This window comes from Mus pahari, chromosome 10 (assembly GCF_900095145.1).
Source record: "Mus pahari chromosome 10, PAHARI_EIJ_v1.1, whole genome shotgun sequence".
Lineage (NCBI taxonomy): Eukaryota > Metazoa > Chordata > Mammalia > Rodentia > Muridae > Mus > Mus pahari.
In genome coordinates this window covers 98,632,994-98,655,314 of record NC_034599.1, presented here as the reverse complement: position 1 = coordinate 98,655,314, position 22,321 = coordinate 98,632,994, and the positions used below count along the sequence as shown (strand labels likewise).

General features: G+C 39.2%; 1 protein-coding gene across 3 annotated transcripts in view; it reads left to right on the top strand.

Annotated features, from left to right (window-relative positions):
- Atp2c1 (ATPase secretory pathway Ca2+ transporting 1) overlaps positions 1–22,321 on the top strand; it is a 112,880-nt gene that overhangs the window by 51,380 nt on the left and 39,179 nt on the right. For all 3 annotated transcript variants that reach the window (XM_021206323.2, XM_021206327.1, XM_029543081.1), the window contains 8 exons: positions 3,604–3,714; positions 5,945–6,061; positions 7,029–7,118; positions 9,054–9,089; positions 12,565–12,626; positions 13,907–14,015; positions 21,287–21,442; positions 22,148–22,216. In XM_021206323.2, the coding sequence (XP_021061982.1) occupies positions 3,604–3,714; positions 5,945–6,061; positions 7,029–7,118; positions 9,054–9,089; positions 12,565–12,626; positions 13,907–14,015; positions 21,287–21,442; positions 22,148–22,216 (750 nt within the window). The remainder of the gene's footprint in view (positions 1–3,603; positions 3,715–5,944; positions 6,062–7,028; positions 7,119–9,053; positions 9,090–12,564; positions 12,627–13,906; positions 14,016–21,286; positions 21,443–22,147; positions 22,217–22,321) is intronic.

Below are 22,321 nucleotides of genomic sequence, written 5' to 3'. Positions count from 1 at the left end.
GAAAGGCTAGTTTGTTGCATGAGTTGGTGGTCCACAGTGTAGTAGTTTTAAAATGGGAGGCTCTGAAGGAGGGAATTGAAGGTACATTATAGCTTAGGTCCTTTCCTTACCCCCACTGAAGATTACAACCAGAGCTTCAGTTGCAAAGCAGGTCCTACCACTAGAGGATGGCTCTGTCCTTCAGCCTTCAGGCTGCTTAAGATCAACTAGGAGATAAGCATGTCTGACAGTGGAGGCCATGGTCATGTGGACTTCTTTATAAACAAGATCTGGCAGCCACAGAATCTCTTAAGATGAACTTGATCTTTTTATATTTTGTATTTCTCAAAATTAAATCCCTAACAAAATCATTTAGACTTTAAAAGATGAAATAACTTTTCATTTAACTAAGAAAGACCCAATTCTTGCTTAATAACATAAGAATAGTATGCAGCAGCTGTTGAACTGTTCCTGTAGCAGCTACACAAGAGAGTGAGTGTTGCACACCTCTCTGGTTTCACCAGCACTGTGTTTTTCTCCTGACCTTAACTATTCTAGTGGATTCTGGTGTTTCAGAGTGGTATCTCATTGTGGTCTTAATTTGTATTTACCATCTCTTGCCTACCTCATTAGTCTGTCTTGTTAGTCCTGTTTGATGAGAGTCCTAGCCTTTGGGTTGGTGAACATGACTGCCTTGTTAGTTCATTCTAAACATTTCCTTGGTAGTCATAAGATGTTAAATCAGAAATAGAGGTGGACGATAAATAGGTATTAAGATGGCTAATAAGATAACTTGGGCCTGTGTCTGCAACATTCTATCTTTCTACAGTTTAATGGAAACAGTAATTCTGATTATTCTATCAGCTGTAGAAAGGCTAACACAGCTGTGGCCCCCTCATCTCCCTTGGATTTCCAGTTCCCACTACTAACAACTTGCAGGCTACTTAACCTCTCACCCAAATATATTTTATTTCTCTATATCTTACTGTCCTTTCCAAGTTTCTTATCATGTACAACCTAGTAAATACCGGGATGCACTTGTCCCTCCGTCTGACTCCTGGGTATTTCTTGTGTCAGTGAAATAGAGACTGAAACCACTGAACAGGTGGGTATGGTGGGTATCAAGCCACACATGTATACAGATTTCTCCAGAACCTCAGGTCTACTCCCTTTCCAGTCAGATTGTCCCGCCATGGCCCTTATTCTTGAGCCCCACAGAAGGGTTAGCAGTTCTCCCTTTGTACCTGGGGTCCTAGAGTGCGTGTGAAAAGTAACCCTGCTTGGAAATAGATGGGGTGAGCGTGTATCACAGCAGATTGCAGGTTGTAAGACTGTTGCCTTTAAGATTTATTTTTGAAACCCTTTTAAACAGGGGAAGCATTTTCTTAGGGAAGGAAGATGGGACCTAAGTAGAAATTACTGTGACTATACCTGAAATTTAATAAGCTTGGTATTATCTGAGGCACATAGTTTCCCGCTCCATGCTATATTGTTGTAAAAAAAAAAAAAAAGCTCTCTCAGTTCTAGTCAGCATCCCCGCCTCTCAGGATGACGCCTCTTCATGGGCGTCAGAGGTGCTGCTGCTGTCTTTCCTCAGGAAAGTACCTCAAATGCTTCCTATTTGGGGCTAGCATCTGATTTATGTTCTCTTCTTAATGGTGTTCAGCAGTAGGGTTAGCAGGCTTCTAGAGACAGTTCCCTCCAATGGGCAGTCTCCATTCGTTCATGGAGGCCCCACATGCCATGTGGCTGATGGTCTCGTTTCCAGAGAAGCTTGTGCCTCACTAGGACTCACTGAGTAATGACAGTGAGCTCCATCCAGCATTCTGGGCAGGGCTTGGCTGCCTTGCTCTCTCCCTCCACTTGAGAATGTACTTGAGACAGGAGATGTGGTTACCCTTGGAGAGGACCTCGAAGCAGCCCTTGATGTGTATCACACTCCTTCTGTCTTAGCCTTTATCATTTGAAGTCTTAGTTCTTTTGGGTTTCAGCTCTTTGGGGCCAATGGAATGCCCTTGAAGGGTTTTATATAAAGTGTGCTCAAATGTAGACCCTTTATATGCACCATTTGCCAAAAGAGTACTTGAAAATTTTGAATAAGGCTCTTATACTGTGTATTGAGTGCCAGCATTATAAATTTTCAATACCTTTGTTTTTATGCTGGGGACTTAACCCAGAGTCTTAAGCATGTTAAGTATCAGCATACAGTCTAATACTGAACTGTTCTTCCAGTTAGTTGATTAAAAAATATATGCTAACTGAAACATCATTTTAAGTCTAACCTGTTTTGATAAGCAAATTCTGTATTGACATACTTGAGATGTAAAGGCTTCTGTGTTAAGTTTGTTTAGTGAATTTGAAAGCAGGACATTTCAGTGGTTCTAAGAAATTCTCAAATTTGTCTCTTTAAATTTCTAAGTTATATGAAAATATTATGCTACAAAATAATGTCAAGGCTTTGCACAGTAGTGACCTAAGATTTCCTCAGAAGTGAGTCACTAACATTCTTTATTAGAAATGTGACATATCATTACTGTTTATACTATGTAAAGACTCAGTAATGCCTTTCTAATAACTGACATTAGGAAATACATATTCTTTCTGCTCCCGAAACATGATCATGCTGATGGAATATCCCCCCCCCCCGCCGCTGTTTTGGTTTTGTTTGTACTAAATCAGAAGAATTTTTATACATATAGAGTAGTTACAGTGTATAGACACTAGTAGTAATAGAATTGTGAATTAATTATTATTTGTTGTTTTAAAGAATAGTTACTTAAACCTCTTAGGAAATTATTTTGTCCTGAAAATATTGATAATTTCAGCTCAGAAACCCATGTCTTAGCAGGAGCAGGAATGTTTTAGTTTCAGTATTATTTCACCAGGTGGCTTGGACAGTTGGCATAAGTTCTCAGTTTGAGTAGTGAAGAGCCTGTAGTTGCAGATCTGTGTCTGTAAGGAATCTCAGCACCGAAGACATCTGAATTGGATTTTGTTGCTAGAATTGTGATGAGCACTATTGATACATGTTTATAAAACCGAATGAAATGACTATCATCATTGCTACCATTTCTGTGACTTCCTCTGCATGTTCTGAACCCACCAACTAACCCACCATCTCACCTCTGCTTGGCTGGTCTCTTGAGCTTCTCCGTTTACTCCTGGTGTGAGAATTACCTTTTAGACTTGTTTGCGGTTGAGATGTTTGGAAGTGTAGCCAGGTTTCTGGAAAAGAGAAGTGAACAGGGGAACAGCTAAGTGGAGAGAGCTTAGAGCTCTTCTGGAATTAGCATAATGACTTTATAGGATTATGATTGTGCTTATTCATCAGGAGCTGAGAGAAAAGCATCTGTTTTGAGTCTTATGTTGCTGGAGAAATGAGAGAAATAGCGTCTTTACATTACGTGATGTGAAGAGTTTGTATTAAACCTGGTGTTAACAGGTGTCCAAGGGTTTGAAATTTGCTTTCAAGAAAAATGTCAGTATTGAGTTGTCTTAGATACTCACAATTGATCTTAATATACTTCCTTAAGTGGAAAAGAAATTGCTGTGATTATTTTAGATTTTCATTCTAGACTCCATTCTATTAGTATATTCAAGTAAGTTTCTTTGTTTTGTTCTTAGGTTGCACGATTTCAAAAGATCCCTAATGTTGAAAATGAGACAATGATCCCTGTACTGACATCAAAGAGAGCAAGTGAGTTAGCAGTCAGTGAGGTTGCAGGCCTCCTCCAGGTAAGTGGTCGGGGGTGAGGGGTGGGGTGGGAGGGTAAGTCCGTGCTGGCCCGTTATGTCCTCTTCAATGGTAGGCACACTGCTCTGTGCTGTCCAGCTTGATAGCCCCCCAGTTAAGCTTGATGACATGACAGGAAATGCGGTCAGAGCATTTAAATACATGTGAACAGCTGTGTATGCTAGCCGGGCCAAGATGAGCTGTGTGGTCAGCATCTGTGTGCTCTGTGCATCACTTGGGTTAGGAAAGTAATTCATTTAATTAGGAATATAAGTGGTGTTAGGATTTCTTTTTTAATTTAAATAGATTTTTTTCCTGAGGTAAAGTCAAAGCTAAGTACAAGTTCAGGGTTGTAAATAAGTAGCAATTAGGTAATTTTATTCTCTTTCTAGTTTTAAAAAGAAAAAAACCAAAAAAAAAAAATGTATAGTCTAGTCAAACATAAAGAAAAGAGTATTTTTAATTTTCAACCATTTTAATTGTTGCTTCAAAAACATTGGTATCCATTTCTGAGAAATTTGTACTATATAATTAGTTTTAAAACCACTTATTTTAATTACATTTAAGTTTAGAAAGCTTATATCTTTAGGTTTAGAAATCTTGATTACTAAACTCTTACCAACTTGCTGGCCAGTGAAATTAGCCATTTCTGGGATGTTGTAATTTCATTTTTTTTTTTTTTTTATGACTTAAAACCATGATAGCACCTGAAGGACTTAGATGATATTGCCATGTCCTAAGAACAAGTTCATGTTAACTTTATTATTCTGCTATAATAACATAATCTAGGAGCAAGGCAAAAAAAAAAAAAAACAAAAAAAAACCCAAAAAAACCCTCAGTCTCAGGTTCAATAAACTCGGAGAACAGGAAGGGAATTTGTAGCTCATTGAATATTCTTTTTGAGACACTAACTTTAGAAAAAAAAATAATTTAAAACTAATTAAAATATGAATTACAACCTACTTTATTAATCTTTTTCTCCATAGAAAAAGAAAAACGACTTTGTTGCTCACGGAGATAAAATTTATATAAAATACCAGCGTACTTTGATAATTCTATACATGGGTATAATGTATTCAGGCTACACTGGTCCTCTGCGCTCTTCCTCCCCAGCCCTGGCCTTCCTCCTGAGTCCCCATCCCACTTCCATGGCCTTCGTTCTTTGTGGCCCGCAGGGTTTAGCTAGGACTAGGTAGGTGGACCTGCATGGGGTGCTATGGCTGCATCACTGAAGACAATGACCACTTTTCTAGCAACTCCTACCAGCATGGAGGAGCCGTTGTGACTTCCTGAGTACCTTTGCCATGTCATGCTCATAAGACAGCAGCTGTGTCCTACCTGTAAGATGGTGTTTCTTGGCTCCCCTGTCCTGGTTTGGCTCTTATGTCCTTCTCTTCCCCTCTCCCGCAGTGTCTCACAAGCCTTGGCAGAGGTGACTTTGGATGCCCTGGTTGGTGCTAAGTACTCAGAAGTTAGTTATGCTCAGGTCCTTGACCAGACAGGAAAGTCCTCACTCACTGCCATTCGTGGTAGAGAGAAGACCAAGCTGGATACGGCACTAGTCTGTGGATATAAATACGAATTAAAGAGACAGTTTGGCATCTCCATTTACAAAATAAAACTAGATTTAACTCTAGACTAGTTTAAGTATTTTGACAAATGTGACTAACCAGGATCTTATGCTGTAGCTTAGAACTCACTGTGCCTCTCAGATTGGCTTCCAGTATAAGATAATTCTCTTGCCTCAGCCTCCTGAGTGCTGGTATTGTGTGCGAGCTAACATGCCTATTAAAATATAGAACGTTTTTATTGTTCCAGAAAGCTTTTCCTTGTCCCTTTATAGTTAATCTTGTCCAAGTATGACTGTGGGTTCCATACAAAAGCTCTGGGGAACTTCCTGCGATTTATTAGAGGCTGGAGCGATGGCTCAGTGGTTAAGGTTCTTGCAGAGGACCCAGGTTCAGTTCCCAATATCCACTTGGTAGCTCAAAATATCTGTAACTCCATTTCAGTAGATCGAGTGCCCTCTTCTGGTCTCTGTAGGCAATGCAACTATATGTGCAGGCAGATTATTCATAACCTTTTAATATACTTTTAAATATACATATACTTTTAAATATACATATACTTTTAAAAGCTTCTTTTAATGTGATCATATATTTTGTATTTTTTTGTATTTTCTTTGTTTGCTCTCTGACATTTTAAATGAATTTTAATGTAAAATTTAATAGGCTGATCTTCAGAATGGCTTAAACAAATCTGAAGTTAGTCATAGGCGAGCCTTCCATGGTTGGAATGAATTTGATATCAGTGAAGATGAACCATTATGGAAGAAGTACATTTCTCAGGTAAGATACTTTCCCCTCCATTGCTGCTGTATAACTTACATCAACTTTATAGTTGTGAATCTCCTGAGATTTACTTACAGAGAAAGGAAATAACTGTTTTACAATGTTTTTTCTTTGAAAATTTACATGTTAAGTTAGATTTTCTATAGTGCTAGTTCTGATTCTTCATCTGACTTTAGGCAAAAGGCTGGTGAGAGTGAGTGTAGCTTACAGGGCAGCATTTTCTCAATGCTGCGCTGTCGCAGGCAACACTAGACAGTGGCTTCTTAGTGGACGCTGAGCTCAGGCTCCTAGTTACAGGAGGCTGTTGTTGAAGGTAATCTTGGCCAGCTTGGAAAATTATTAAATGTTTAATTATGTCCTAAGTGCCAGGGCATAAGCTATACTCTTTCTTATAAACCCTAATTATAATTTCCATTTGCTTCCATTGGGGATGACCCCAGGAAATAGCAAGCTCACAGTAGATTACAGTCATTCCTAAGTACCTTTATCTTAAGTTTTAGCAAAGGCTTACTATAGCTTTAAAAAAATCTAGTAGCAATTACATTAGTATAAAAAGGTTGGATAATTCTGTGGCTAGTTTTAACTTGGAAAGTTTGGTGTACTAAACAAATAGTTGTGAGCAGTGGTTCTCAACCTTCCCGATGAAGGCATTGTCAGGTAATGAGCAAGGCTTTGTGCATGTGCTTGTCTAAGGCAGCAGAACTGAAGACTGAAGAAGGTGGAACTGTGCTTATGTGTGCCTTGTTTTCTAGATTGATATTTAACTTTCTTTTTCAGAAGAGGACCTGTTATGTAGAGCTTTTAAGGAATAACTCCTTTTTTTTGTTGCTTAAAAATAAACCACCTATGGACTCTGGTAATTTTATAGTGATGTTCTTTTATAAAAAACAAAGCCTTTATTGAGATAAAGCAGAATTGTTATTCATGTAAGAAGAGTGTTGACTTGTCTGCGTTTACCTTCCAGTTTAAAAATCCCCTTATCATGCTGCTCCTGGCGTCCGCGGTCATCAGCATTTTAATGCGCCAGTTTGACGATGCCGTCAGTATCACTGTGGTAAGAAAAGCCTTTAATTTCTTAAAGTTTTAACCTGTTGGTTATTTTTATAAATTGAGTTTGGTTTTTATGTTGGAAATAAACCCACTTTGAGTTGTGGTGATGGTCTTTTGTTCTGGTTTGAGATGGAGGTCTCGTTTTGTGGCTCAGGCTGGTACAGTCCTCCTGGGCTCAGCTGTGCTGTTGTGTCTGGTTGCCAGGTAGATATGATTGCAGCCATGCACAGTCAGTCTCACAGACAGGAACGATTTTATAACTTTCTAGTTAAATTAAAATATCTGTAGCTTTTCAGTTGAAAATACTATGACTTATCAGGAAATCTGTGATGTCAAAACTATTTTAATACTACTGAATTTTTCTTGTTACTATAGGCTTTTTGTGTTAATGACAAAAATTATGATACATAAAATTGTTTGAGTTTTAGCACAATTGGATGTGACTTTAAGCTGTATCAGTAATCATGTTTTCTTTGTTGTTCTTGGAACCATTACAACAGCTGGGTGTGGAAGTGCACAGCACTAATGTCAGCCGTGCTGCTTGGGAGGTCCAGGACAGGGAGAGCAAGCCTCAGGGCATTGTGGATAGCATAGTGAAGGAAGCCCTTTCTGTGTATCTGGAATGTTCTTTACAGAGGAATAAAATTAATTTTATAAAATTTGATGTGCTAGAGTGTTAGGATACCCAGGAGGGCCTCCACCCTCTCAGAGGGGAAGGAGAGGAAAGGATGGGGGGGGGGACTGTATGAGGGGAGAACCAGGAGGAGTGGGGGGCAGCAATCGGGATGTAAAGTGAGTAAATAAATAATTAATGGGAAAAAATTTGGCCCTTGAGTATAACATTTTTAATAGTCTATAGTGAATGGGAAGCATGTATAGATTGAAGAACACTAGTTGTCTCAAGAAAAGGCAGTTGTGAGGTGAACCAGCCTTATACTTAAAAGAATGATGTTGTTAGTGATAATAAGAATAAGCTTTGAAGTAGTAATTCAAGTTACTGTAAATTTTTATGTACTACCATGAATGACCTTAGATAGTTTCCCATTATTTAAAATCCTAATGACATTAGTAATGATTTTTAGCAAATTTAAATTTAGTAAGCATGTCAGCATTTGTAGTTGAATAGCTAGATGAACCAATATTTTCCAAATGTTTCTGAGATTATCAAATTTCAGTAGATAAAAGATAGGTCAATGGATTCAGTGAAAAAAAGATAGATAATAGATTTTAATATGGCAGGTTATGAAAAGCTCATTGATACAGCTTTGCATTGTACAATACTTTTAAGTAATCTTTGTTGAGTTTTAGTGTGGTAGATAAAAATGTCTCTATTCTGGAAAAGCAAAAACTCCTTCCTTTTTTGTTAGAGAATTTATTTATTTTCCCTCATAGTTTGTTAAAAAAATTCCCATATTCTGCTTCTGCCTAACACATCAGTTGGATTCTAGCTTTCTGTAGAAAAAGTGGGGTCTAGATTTAGCTCAGCAGTAGAGACAGCCCTTGCCTACCATTGTGTTGACAAATCAGCACTGGGGGTGGGAGGGAATGACGGCTCCCCCTGCACCCCCCTCCCCCAGTTTTTATTTATATATGTGTGTGTGTTACTATGTATTGGATTTTTAAATTCTTTCCACAATTAGTATGTAGGAATTAAACAAGTAATTAATGTGTCACCTGTAGCAGATGTTATCCACATAAACAAAAAGCTAGTTCTTCATTTGAGAGAACTTGGGTGGATTGAGAAAGATTTGGAAGCGGTCATGAGGATGGTTAGCTATTCAGCTCATATTCTTCTCCCTCAGGCCCAGGCAGATTGATTTTTTCTCTCAGTGGTTTTAGTGCTAGGTTTCATTCTCCGGGCTCTGCATAGCCAGAGAAACTGTGTGGCTAGAAATTATTTTTTGCTAATGTCTGATTTAAAAGACTGTCTGTTTTTTAGGCAATAGTAATTGTCGTCACTGTGGCCTTTGTTCAGGTGAGTAATCTGTTTTCCCAAGATAAAAGTGGTATATTAGTTGATTATTTAAAGACAATTTAAAGTGGCTTATGTAGAATAACGTGGATGGTAGTATGTGTTCTCATTCTTGTTTTACAACAGTGTCAGGCACTAGCCAATCGGAGACTAGAGACAGGGAGGCACTGCTTTGATTAGTGAGACAGAGGGAACAAACAACAAAAAACTCCGCAGCAATATAGTTCACCATTATGTTTTCTTTTCTAGTTATACAATTGGGCAGGTACCTCTTAGGGCTAAGTCTAGATGAAGAAACAAAAGGTGAGTGTAGAATTGAAAGGCAGTTTACTAGATACCATCTGACGAAAACCTCCAGGAGGACGGAGTGAGTTCTCTTAGTTAACAGGGTACTTTTCACTGGCTTATTTCCTAACCTTATTAGTCTTGTTTGCTAATTAAAAGTTACTTTTTTCATTATTGGTAGTCCTTTATGCCCCTTCTAAAATTTCTTATTTTCCTCGGAAGAGCTGATCATACTTCCTGTTCAGTATAGTCATTCAAACAGCAAAAGAAGCACCATGTCTCTCTTAAAGATTATTCTAAATAACCTGGAGATTGTCTCATGATTTCTTCTTTCTCAGCACTCAGGTGAGGCAGGAGGGTTGTCAGTTCAAGGCCAACATGGACCACATGTTAACTATTGAACAAAGAAGCGGGGAGAAGGAGAAAGGAAGGGGCAGAGAAGAGAAGAATCAATACACTCCTGCCGTGGTGTCAGGTTAACAAGTGTAGGATTAAAAACATGAAGGCTTAGTTTTAGAAGGATGTTTATATCCATTTAAATGTTTGAAACTTATGTATGTTTTAGAAGCTTCTAAATATTATCAGGACTCACTTTGAATATTGCTAATACTAGTAGACAGAATAATGTAGTGTAGGGAGAAATGTAATAATGCTATATGTCCTGAGATCCATGCTTCAATTGTACTTACCCTTACATCATGTATATTTTACCACTGCCCTGGTAGCTTAAAGTTGTTCCTGACAAAGTGAGTTTCCAGTTCTCACTGCGTATAGAGAGGCAGCTCAGTCTCAGCCCCTCTAGTAGACCACCAGTGTTCTTGCTCAGGGTGAAGGGTCAAGGATGGGTCATCTTCTAACAACATCTGAGGGAGTTACTCTCTGCAGCCAAGTGAGTGGTGTGATCTGTGCTGGAACCCTCTCATAATCCCCAACCCTAGCTTATGGCAACTGACTCTCTTGGATCTTAGTTAATGTATCAGATGTATGAGAGATTCCATATAGCTATTACCACTGTATGAAAGACCCTAGCAACTTGCCCTCTTCAGAAAATAAAAAGTTACTATCCTCAACATACCCAACAGAGTTTGAGTTTAACAAAGCCATATGAAGCTTCCCACGGAGTGTGATAGTGTATTTTAAATGCAGCTGGGGTCTGTTGCTGATATCTTAGCGGTAGTTTTATTTGAGTCTGCCTTAGCTACTTTTTCACTGCTGTAATGCAATACCTGACATAAAAAGTAACTTGAGGGAGAAAGTATTGAGTTTATAGAGGTTGTGGTTGGAGGCAGGAAGCAGGAGTCAGGAGTCAGGAGTTTGTGGCCACTTGCATTTAAGTCTGCAAGTTGAGAGCTGGCAGCAAATGGGTTAGAGTAAGTCAAGGTCAGCTTTAGTGATCAACTTCTTCCAATGAAGCGCCACCTTCTAAAGATTTTACAGCTGTCAAAACAGCATCACCATCCGTGGACCAAGGATTCACACACATAATAAAAGACAAACAAAACACACAGGAATTTACAAGAATGTGTTTTTGTTTTAATATCAGATGCAGGCTGCTTCCAACAGTCTTCAGCAGCTGACTGTGATTTGCCTCATGCTCCAGCAGAGGCATGGTTTTGCCAGCTGCAGGTTGATTCTGCAGTTGTATGGCCTTTGTTATTCTAGGAACTTTTCAGAGGGTATAAATGCTGGAGCCCATAGCTGGGGCTTGCTGGTTGTTGAGCATTCAGGGAGGTTGGTTGCAGTTTGTTAGTGTCGTGCTCAAAGAAAAAGCAAGAAGAAATCAATTAGACTCAGGGAGACCCCTTCCCTCTGTCCCCTTTATCCTTGTTTCTCTCCTATCTTGTGTTAAGGGAGTAAAACTGGAGGTGGGGGATAAAGAGTTGGAAAAAGAAGAACCCACAGGAGTAGCAAATGCTAGCTACACCTCTGGGACATTTTACCGTCAAAGCACAGCAGATGGGAAATTTTAAAAAGCTTAAAAAATTATGAAAAGCTTCATCTTTAAATTAATGTTTTTTATGTAGATTTGATCTCTTTCCTCAAATATGTCTAAAATGGTAACAAACTATTTTACAGACAAGTTAGAAACCATTCTTCAAACTATTTTCCCTTCTACCCAGCCCTTCAAATCCTTGACTTTTCTGTATTGTCATATGAATAATACTTCTTGAAGTAACGTTGCAAAGGTAAAGACGGGCTGCTTCTGTTTGATTAGTTACTAGAGGCTGCACTTGTAATCTCAGCATTTTCTACCCATACAGAAGTTTTGTATAAAATTTGCAAATTCTTCACTATGGTTGGTGTAGTTAGTGGAATATCTAATAACTTTGTATATTTTATATTTTGCTTATGTTTGTCTCTCTTGTCTGGGTAGTGACTGAGTAGTTCTGAGATGCTCTTATGTAGCTTCGCATTCTCATTTGATGATGGGTAGAATTGGCAGTGCTAGCATGGCAGGTATTTAACGACTCTGTTCGTTTTCATTTCTGCTTTTGTCCCTCATCCTTTCAACTTCAGACCCAAACATGAGTGTGCATATTACAAACAGGAGGTGAGGGTAGCTTAGGCGCTGTATGAAACACAGCTGCTAATGAGCCATAGCCTAAGCAGTGTGGTGAGATGGAGGCTATGTCTGAGCCATAGCTGCTGGTTGTGTGCATGGAAGGTCATGTGATTGCAGAACAGCACCCCAGGGCCTCTCAGAGGCTTCCTTTTCCTATAGTTCAGGTTGCCAGGAAAAGTGAGTGTCAGAATAGTTCAGCCATATTGTTCTTTCCAAACTAGTGCAGATAGTGTGGGCTTAAGTCCTCACAGCAAACATTGCATACAGATTAAGATTTAGGTTCTCTTGGTCACTAAATACCAAATGTAAAATTATCTTAAAAATGAGGCTCACTTAACTTTTAGTGTACTCTTTAGACAGAATAATTGGCTTTTATTTTCTTCTATACAATCTTAGACTTTTAAAATATGAAATTGGGAATATTTAATTTTCATAATTGTTTGATTACTATAATTTAGGGGGAAATTTTTATGGGTTAGGAATATAAGGATAAATAAATCAAGATATGAATTGGGAGAAAATTTTAAGCAACAATTTTAGAATAATATTTTAGTCTAAAAGGACCATACATATTTGAATTTCTTTGTAAGTGTTTTTGTTAATATTAAATTCTACTTTTTGTCTAAATAGGAATATCGTTCAGAAAAATCCCTAGAAGAATTGAGTAAACTTGTGCCACCAGAATGCCATTGGTATGTTCCTTTTATTTAAAAGAGAGTTTTACAACTTAAAAAATAGAAATTGAATGTGACCAGTTACAATAAGCATTGTAACTTATTGTCGTACAATAAGCATATATATGTCTGTCTGTATGTGTGTGTACACACATATGAGAGAGAGAGAGAGACAGACAGACATACAGACAGACAGAGAGAGACTGTTGAATATGACAAGAAAAAATCTGCTCTGCTCAGTGTAGCAAACATCCTACAATTGATGTTTTGAGATGGCTTCATTCAACAGGCTTTTTCCTTTTTTATTTGTGTGTGTGTGCATGTTCATGTGCATGAGGTGCATGAGTCCAGGCATGCATGGACCATGACACACCTGGGAAGGTCAGAGAAACGTTTCAGACGTTGACATTCACTTCTCACAAGTTCTGAGGCAGTCTCTTCTCTACCACCATATATTTTGGTCCTTTTGGGACCATCTGAGGAGTCTCTGATTTCTGCCTGATACCTTCCTGTAGAAGGGCAGGGGTGTGGCTGATGGTACTACTGAGTCCAGTTTGTCTTGCTTGTGATTAAGTGCTTTCCCCTAGGTACTTACTAATGTGCAAGAGTGCGTGTATGCCGAGCTCTCTCCTAAGCAGGATGAGGCATCATAATGACTACTTCTCGAGACAGCCTCAGTGCTCATGTTTGAATAGCTAATCATTGATCAGCTATTTCCACCGACCTCCCCCTCCCCCAACATATAATAAAAGCACATAGTTAATCAAGTGATTACAGTTTAGGATTTATGTTTGTTTGTTTGTTTGTTTGTTTTAAAGACAGGCCTTACTACACAGCATTGGTTGGACTGAAACTTGCTATGTAGACCAGACAATCTTCAAACTCAGAGATCTGCCTACCTCTGCCTCCCCAGTGCTGGGATTAAAGCATGATGCTTAGTGTTTTTATTTTGTTTTTAAAGATTAACTTTTAAAATATTAATCTTTATAAAGTTTTTTTAAAAATAGTGTGTGTGTGTGTGTGTGTGTGGTATTTACCTGATGTGTATGTGAGTGCAGGTGTCTGAGGAGGAAGGAAGTGTCCGATTCCCTGGTGGAGAAGTTCTAGGCAGCTGTAAGTTGTCTGATGTGTGTGCTTGGGAACCATGGTGCAGATCCTCAGTAAGAGCAGCATGTGCTTTCTAACCACTGAGCAGTCGGTCCTTCTAGCCACAGACACAGAGTCGCTGCAATTAAATGTAATCTTAAAGAGAAACAGTATGGGTTTCTTACTGTGATGGTTTCTGTTTCATGCTGCAGTGTGCGTGAAGGAAAATTGGAGCATACACTTGCCCGAGACTTGGTTCCAGGTGACACAGTTTGTCTCTCTGTGGGGGACAGAGTTCCTGCGGACTTACGCTTATTTGAGGTAAGTTTAGGGTATATGGATATTGATTAATGGCAGTTCTAATGATTAACACGTAGTTTATATGGAATGTTTAGTATTCTGCCTGAAATAGTGACAAGCATAAACATGTTTCCCTCCGTGAAAGAAAGCTGTTTCTGCTGTAAAGTCTTCAAGGGTATCCACTTGGTCAGTGTACTGGCTAGTTTTGTGTCAACTTGACACAAGCTGGAGTTATCACAGAGAAAGGAGCTTCAGTTGGGGAAATGCCTCCATGAAATCCAGCTGTAAGGCATTTTCTCAATTAGTGATCAAGGGGAGAGGCCTCTTCTGGGTGGGACCATCTCTGGGCTGGTAGTCTTGGGTTCTAAAAGAGAGCAGGCTGAGCAAGCCAGGGGAAGCAAGCCAGTAAAGAACATCCCTCCATGGCCTCTGCATTAGCTCCTGCTTCCTGTCCTGCTTGAGTTCCAGTCCTGACTTCCTTTGGTGATGAACAGCAGTATGGAAGTGTAAGCTGAATAAACCCTTTCCTGCCCAATTTGCTTTTTGGTCATGATGTTTTGTCCAGGAATAGAAACCCTGACTAAGACAGTCAGTTAGCATACTTTTATGAAAATCTGAGTTAGGTACTGTACCAACAGAAAGAGATGATAGAATTTTGTTGATTTGGGAATCCAATAGGCATGAACAAAGACAAACTCAATAATCAGAGGAGTTAAGAGTATAGGAACTGAGAGCAGAGACATGACTTTTGATGTAGCTGGAAACATAGAATGCCTCACACAACATCAACGATGCTGGAGAACAGTGTGGAGCAGGAAAGGGGGGAGTGTTAACTTCTGGGAGTATTCCACTAGAGGTGCCCCTTGCCTCATGCTGGGGTCATGAGACTGTCTGACTCAGCTCTGATGTAATGCACTGCCCAGCATCGCCTGAGTATATTATTGCAGTCTTAGAAAAGAACAAAGTGAAAAATGGAAGTATGGTTTCTGCTGAGAGCATATTTTATTTTCTCAGTAAGAGGCAGCGTTGCCCCACAGTGCATGCTTCCTCTGGCGATGCCTAGAGCTCATGTGGGATGTGATGGCTTGAGATTCTGTGCATGTGACCAGTTCCTGCATGCCCAGAGAGCGGCTCCACCCACCTCGGTACACAGTCATCAAAAATCCATTGTTCAGCCCCAGCACAAGGGAAGGCCAGGGCCAAGTAGTGGGAGTGGGTGGGTAGGGGAGCAGGGGCGGGGGTGGGGTATAGGGAACTTTCGGGATAGCATTTGAAATGTAAATAAAGAAAATAATAATAAATAAATTTTTAAAAATCCATTGTTCATATTTTTTGAGTCAGGTCCTTCCAAATGAGTTCTTTAAATATAGATCAGGCTGACTCTTAAAGTATAGATCAAGCTGCCCCTTCTTTTGTCAGCATATCATAGGCTTGAAGCTACCCTACTTGGCCTTAGCATTATTAGAGATATAATTCCCATATGATAAGATGTGCTCAGTTGATGTGTTCAGGCTATTCAGAGGTGTGAAACCATTGCCTCCATCACCACTTTCCAAAGACAACTACTTCTCTTTCAGTGCTGTGTTCTTGTTTTTGACATTAAAGTATGCTAGCTTATTCTCGACATTTCATTAATTTAAATATAATCATATAATTCATAGACTTTTCCCTGTCTGTCTCACTTAACATTTTCTCAGGCACATTCTCTAGTACTTTATTATTTTTTATTGCTACGTAATTTTTTGTTTTATGAACATGTACCTCGTAAGTGCAGTCCACCTATATTTGAAAGGTCTCTTGTAGGGCAGGGCTTCTGCCATTTCATGACTCATGTCCCGGCAGTCCTGCTTTCTGTGGGAATGTGTATGCAGACCCCTCCATACATGACTCTTGTTTTTGTCTGAGAAATTTTCCTGTGACTCAAAATGTAGGTATATAAAATATGTCTGCAAATTAAGCATTAACAGATAATAAATCAAAAAAAACCTTAAACCAGTTCTTTATTATGCATATAATTTTCCATTTACTAAAGGGAAAACAGGTTTACCAGTGAGATGGAGATGCTTTTTAATTCTTACATAAAGAATTAGATTTTGGGCTGGAGCGATGGCTTAGGGTTAAGAGCGGTTACCTCTCTTCCAGAGAGCTGGGTTTGATCGTGAGCACTCACATGGTGACTCATAGCTCTGAGTAACTCCAGTGTCTGGGGATCTGCTGCTCTCGTGGCCTCTGTGAACCCCCTCTAGTCGAACAGTGGCTGTCTACCAGTGGAAGGTCCAAGAATGCATCCTTAGTTGCTCAGTTCATGAGGCTGGACATCTCTGCCTGGTCTTCAGTGTACACTGGAATCCCAAAGAAGTAGGCTGTAATGCCAGTGAAGGAATGGACTTGTGAGTGAGACCCAGAGCGAGAGCTAGAAGGGTGGGCAGGGAGAGAGAACAAGCTTCCTCCTTTCATGTCCTTTATATAGACTGACCCAGATTAAATGTGGATCTTCTCACCTCAAAAAATCTGGATTAAAGGTGTATCTTACTAACTACATCAGAGATCTGGATTAGAAGTTGGTCTTCTCACTTCAAATGATTTAGCCAAGATAAAAAATTCCTCATAGGTGTGTCCAGCAATCTGTTTCAATTAATCCCAAATGTTGTCAAGTTGGCAACCAAGAGTAACCATCACACCCCTGTTAAATTTTAAGGGGTCATGCATAGAAGTTTTGATTCCAGAGGGAAGAGTGCTCCTACCAAGAGTCACAACAAACAATCCATTGAACTGGAAGCTCAGACTTCCCCCTGGTGGGAACAGGATGCAGAGATCTTTTTTTCCTAGTGAGGCACTAAGGCTGACAGTTAATAGAAGTATTCCCTTTTTCACCCCTGATTTCTGGACCTGTGGATCCTGGTTTTGAGAGGAACTGAACCATGTGTTGTTAGATACTGATTCAAAGCATGTACTACCTGCCTTCTGGAGAACCCAGCTCTGCCACCTAATTGGCAATGTAACTGTGTCTTCAGAAGGTCACTCTGTCTCTCAGGCTAGCTGCTTTAGAATGGTAGGAAACAAGACAGGTAGATTCCATGATCACGTGTCCACTCATACTTTTCTGGCTGAGAAGTGAGCAGTACAGTGTGGAATACAGTAGTTAGTCCATGTATGGTGGTTTTGGCAGATGCATTTTATTTAGGAATTTGTAGCCAGAATAAGTATCTACTCCAGTAAGGACCAAGTGTTGTCCTTTTCATGGAGTAAGTTCTCCACTGTAGTTGTTACATGTAGGCAAACATTACTAAAATAAAAATACATAGATCTTTTAAAAAAGAGTGTTAAATCCTGCCTGAGCAGTTGATCTTTCAAGACACAGAACATCTTGAACATTTTCCAGAATTGATCAGTATTTTCATTTTATAATCAATGCTGAGAATGCCCCTTTGCAAAAACACAGCACAAAACGGCAGGTGTATGGTTAGGGTTATTTCTGAAATTATTGAACATTTTGTCCCAAGCCCAAGCCAAAATTCATGAAACAATTTTTGTGAAATTCTAGTCAACAATTCATAGTAATGTTTAAAGTCAAGCATCTAACATAACTACAGCCCAAACCTTTGCTGATTTGATAGCTCCTTGTTAAGGAATGAGGTAGTTTTCTTCATTAGTAAACCACTGCGTTCATGTAACAGCAGAAAACCTTCTATGTACAATAAAGGCATTCTAATTCATAAGTACTGAGGCCATGTCTAGTGATGATGTGTGGCGTGATTGCATGCACAGTACAAAGTGCATGTTGTGTGTTTAGAACCAGGTAGCAGTGACAGTGCACAACCTAACATGGGTGAGTCCTGTCAGAAACATCTAGGATTCACTATCTATCTGGTTTGGAACATATTTCTGGTTATTGAATGTTCAGGAATCTTTTGCTCTTGCTAGATTTTTCATGTCCCCTTCAAATTAATATGATCTCAACCTGAGTCATGATCCATAGTTTAAGAAGTATGCTCTCTGGGGATAGTTGGAGGTAGTTGAGTGGGTTAGAGTACTGTAAGCAAGAAGGCCTGAATTCTAGTCTCCCAAAAGCCAAGTTAAAGCTAGGATTGTCTGCATATGTCTGGAACCCCAGAGTTATGGTAGAAACAGGTCACAGCTCAAGGTTATAGACTGTCAGGGCAAGGAGTCAAGCTGTCAGGAGCCTAGAGCAGCTGACTACATTATGGCAGGTGAGAGCAATGAGTGTATGCATGCTAGCACTCAGCTTGTTTTGATTTCTATACTCTTACACAGTTCTGCGTCCTCTGCCTAGGGAATGGAACCACTTATAGTGGGTTCCTATCTCAGTTAATGTAATCAAGATCATACCCTTCAGCAGTGGTTCTCGACCTTCCTCATGCTGTGACCTTTTAATATAGTTTATGTTGTTTACCTCATAAAATTATTTTGTTATGAATCATAATGTAAATATCTGATAATGCAGGGTATCTGATATGTGACCCTTCCCTCCCCAAAGGACTTATGACCCACAGGTTGAGAACTGCTGCCCTATAGACATACTTAGAAGCCCATCTCCTGAGAGATTCTAGATTCTGTCAAGTTGAGGATACTGGTCATCACAGTGAGCTTTTAGTTCAGTGAGAAACCTTACCTCAAAAATGGGGTGGAAAGTACATCTATCCCCTCACAAGGAAATGTGCCTAGTGGGTTTTTGAGAAGCAACCTGTAGTCCTCTGGGAGAGTAGCACGTACTCTTAGCTTCTGAGCCGGCTCTCTAAACCTCTTCGTTTTTTTTTTTTTTTTGATAAGAAATACTTGTTAATTTTTTGTGACTCCATTATAAATGATAGTACTTGATCTTCTTGCTATTTTTAAGATTTTTGTCATCTTCCTGGCCAGAACATTTTTTTGAAAGATTTATTTATTTATTATATATGTAAGTACACTGTACCTGTCTTTAGACACCCCAGAAGAGGGCATCAGATCCCATTACAGAAGGTTGTGAGCCACTATGTGGTTGCTGGGACTTGAACTCAGGATCTCTGGAAGAGTACTCAGTGTTCTTAACTGCTGAGCCATCTCACTAGCCCCAGAACATTTTTTTTTTTTCTTTCTTCTTAATAGTGTGTCTCATTGGGGATTGGTTGAACTTCCTGATTATTTAGATTTGGGTTTTTCATCAAGTTTGGGAAGCTGTAGACCATTATATATGCAGATAGTCTCTCTACCTGTCTGCATTTCTTCTTCTGGAATGCCTGAAAGGTGTTGTTTTGCTTGATAGTGTCTCACACCTAGATCCAGTGTCTCATACAGATCCAGTGTCTCACACAGATCCAGTGTCTCACACAGATCCAGTGTCTCACACAGATCCAGTGTCTCACACACACAGACTCTGTTCCTCTGTTACCTCTGTTCCTTTTCTTGCTATCTTTTTCATTCTGCTCTTTAGTGATTTCTTAATTTTTATCAAAATATTTTTTATTATTATGGGTATTTTTTTTTCTTTGTACATACCTGGACACCAGGTACATGCCTATTGCCCATGAAGGTCAGAAGAGGGCATCTGGTCTTCTGGTCCTAGAGTTACTGATAGACATGAGCCTTCAGATGGATGCTAGGAATTGAGATTGAGCCTGGGTTCTCTGGAATAATAGCCAGTGCTCTTAACCTCTGAACCATCTCTCCAGCCTCTAGACTGGTGATTTTTTTTTTAATTGTTTCATCTTCCAGGTTGTTGATGGATTTTTTTAAAAATTTTTTTTTGAAATTTTAATGTTGACCCTCCTCTAGGTATCTTCTTATTCAGTGTTTATTTTTAGTGTCTGGTTGATATAATAAATATTGATTAATTGAACTGTGTCATGTCTTATATAATCCAGGCCTTCATGCAACCTAGGTAGGTGCTCTACCATTCAGCTATAGACCCAGCCTCAGTCCCTAGGTTTCTAGTTACTTTCTTTATGTAATTTCTATTGATATTTTCTATAAATTATGTTTCTTGTTTTTGTTCTTTGAGCATAGTTACCTTTTTCTAGTCTCAGTTTGATGTCTAATCTTCCTCACAGAATGTTTTTGACACTTAATTTCTTTCTGGTAAAATCGGCCATACTTCAGATTCTTAAAAAAATTAAGTTTATTATTTTATTTTATGGGCATTAGTGTTTGCCTTCATTGGTGTAAAGCTTGCATGCCTGGTGCCTGAAGAGGCTGTAAGAGATCATTAGGTTCCTTGGAGTTAGGGTTACAGAAACCTGTGAACTGCCATCCCGAGGCCCAAGCCTGTGTCTTTGGAAGAGCAACAAGTACTCTAACTGCTCAATGATCTCTCCTGCCCCCACAGCAGAATTTCTTAACTATGTTTTTGTGGGGTGGAATAAGATTCTCTCTGGGTGACGGCAGATAGTAGGCATATTTAAAAAAAAAAAAAATCTACTTATCAAAATTACAGGAGCCCTTTTCTTCATTAAGAACTGGAGTCAAAAAGTCAGCAATTTGTAGCAGTTATTAAAGGATAAAATCAACTTTAAATAACTTTCAAATATTTTTATGTGTTTATATATGTGTGGGTGCACGTTTGTGTCTTTGGAGGCATGAGATCCGCCTTGGATGTCATTCCTCAGGTGCTGTCTACCTTGTTGTTTTGATACAAGGTATCTCATTGGCTCCTGAGGCATCAGACTCATCTCTGGTTGCTGGTCAGTGAGCCCGAGGCTCCATGCCACCATGCTTGACTTTGTATGTGCTTTCTAGGGCTCAAATTGAGATTCTCTCAGGGTGTGGGTGGAGGAGGAGGTTTAGCCATTGCCATGGGGCTGAGGTCTTTGACATAACTGTGCCCTGTCAGCAGCACAGCCATCCAGTACTGCACTCACTGAGGGCGTTCTCTGCTCCTACACTTGGGGAATAGTCTTCTGTGGGTTCTGCTTTCAGTAACAGATCTAGGTTACATAAATAACATTTTCCTCACCTAAAATGGTCATTTCTGTGCTTTAGAAAGGTGAACACTTTGAGACATTAAAAAAAAAGTTTTGTTAGGAAAATTTGGGTTCTTAGCTGTAGTTTCAGCTGTTCTAAAATTTTGAATTTTAGATTAATCTGTTCTTATGGTAAGCTTTCTTTGTTTCATGTGTCAGATTTTGTTGACTTCATTTAACATATATGGTTATACTGATCTGATTTTTTGTCTTAAAGTAATGACTATAAAACAAGATGTAGCTAATGGCTGGAATGTGAATATTGGAAGAAGTGACCATCATGAACCCTTGAAATCTGAACTGCAAATTTAAACTATGGAACACTTGTTTTTCAAGGCTGTGGATCTTTCCATTGATGAGTCTAGCTTGACAGGAGAGACAGCTCCATGCTCTAAGGTGACAGCTCCTCAGCCAGCTGCTACTAATGGAGATCTTGCATCAAGAAGTAACATCGCCTTCATGGGAACACTGGTCAGATGTGGCAAAGCAAAGGTGATCATTTGAAAAAAGCAGTTTCTTCACTAAATAAATTTTTCTTTTAAAATATTTAAAAAGATATCTGTGTGTGTGTGTGTGTGTGTGTGTGTGTGTGTGTGTGTGTGTATGTATGTATGTGCATGGACACACGGGCACCATGGGCTGTGCATGGATGTCAGAGGACAACTTTGTGGAGTCACTTGTCTCTACTTCTGTGGCTGCAAGGGTACAAATGCAAGGCATCAGCCTTGGCAGCAAGAGCCTATATTTGCTGACCAACTTTATTTCTTCTTTTGTTATTTTTATTTTTTAATATAGTATTGGTTATGATGTTCTGATCACATATTTTTCACCCGGTAGTGTATTTCAATTATTTTGTTTCCTGGTTTCTAATATTTTACCAACATACAAGTCACCATTCATTTATAGGAGTGGGAGTGGAGTGGGAGTAGAGTGGGGGTCTACAAGATGCAGTGTTAAGTGTTTATGGAATGTAAGACATTTACATTTTAAAATATGAGGTCAGTTTGTTTCTAGGGTCTGTATTTTAAAGGAGTAAATATTAATTAGAGTAACATAAACATGTACATTTACAAGAAAGGAAAGGAAAGACCTTTGTTTTGTTCTCCACCTCTTCCCTACCCTCCTTCCCTTTTTTCTTTCTTTAGGTAGCAGTGATTCCATCTGAATAGAAATTAATCTCCCAGTTTTCCCCTTTAGGGTATTGTCATTGGAACAGGAGAAAATTCTGAATTTGGAGAGGTCTTTAAGATGATGCAGGCAGAAGAAGTGAGTATTTACTATGTCAGTGGTTTTTGTGAAATCTCTAATTTTCTATCTTAAGTAGTAGAAAAGTATGGATATACTGTTGAGGACTGTAGCTTCTTCAGAATA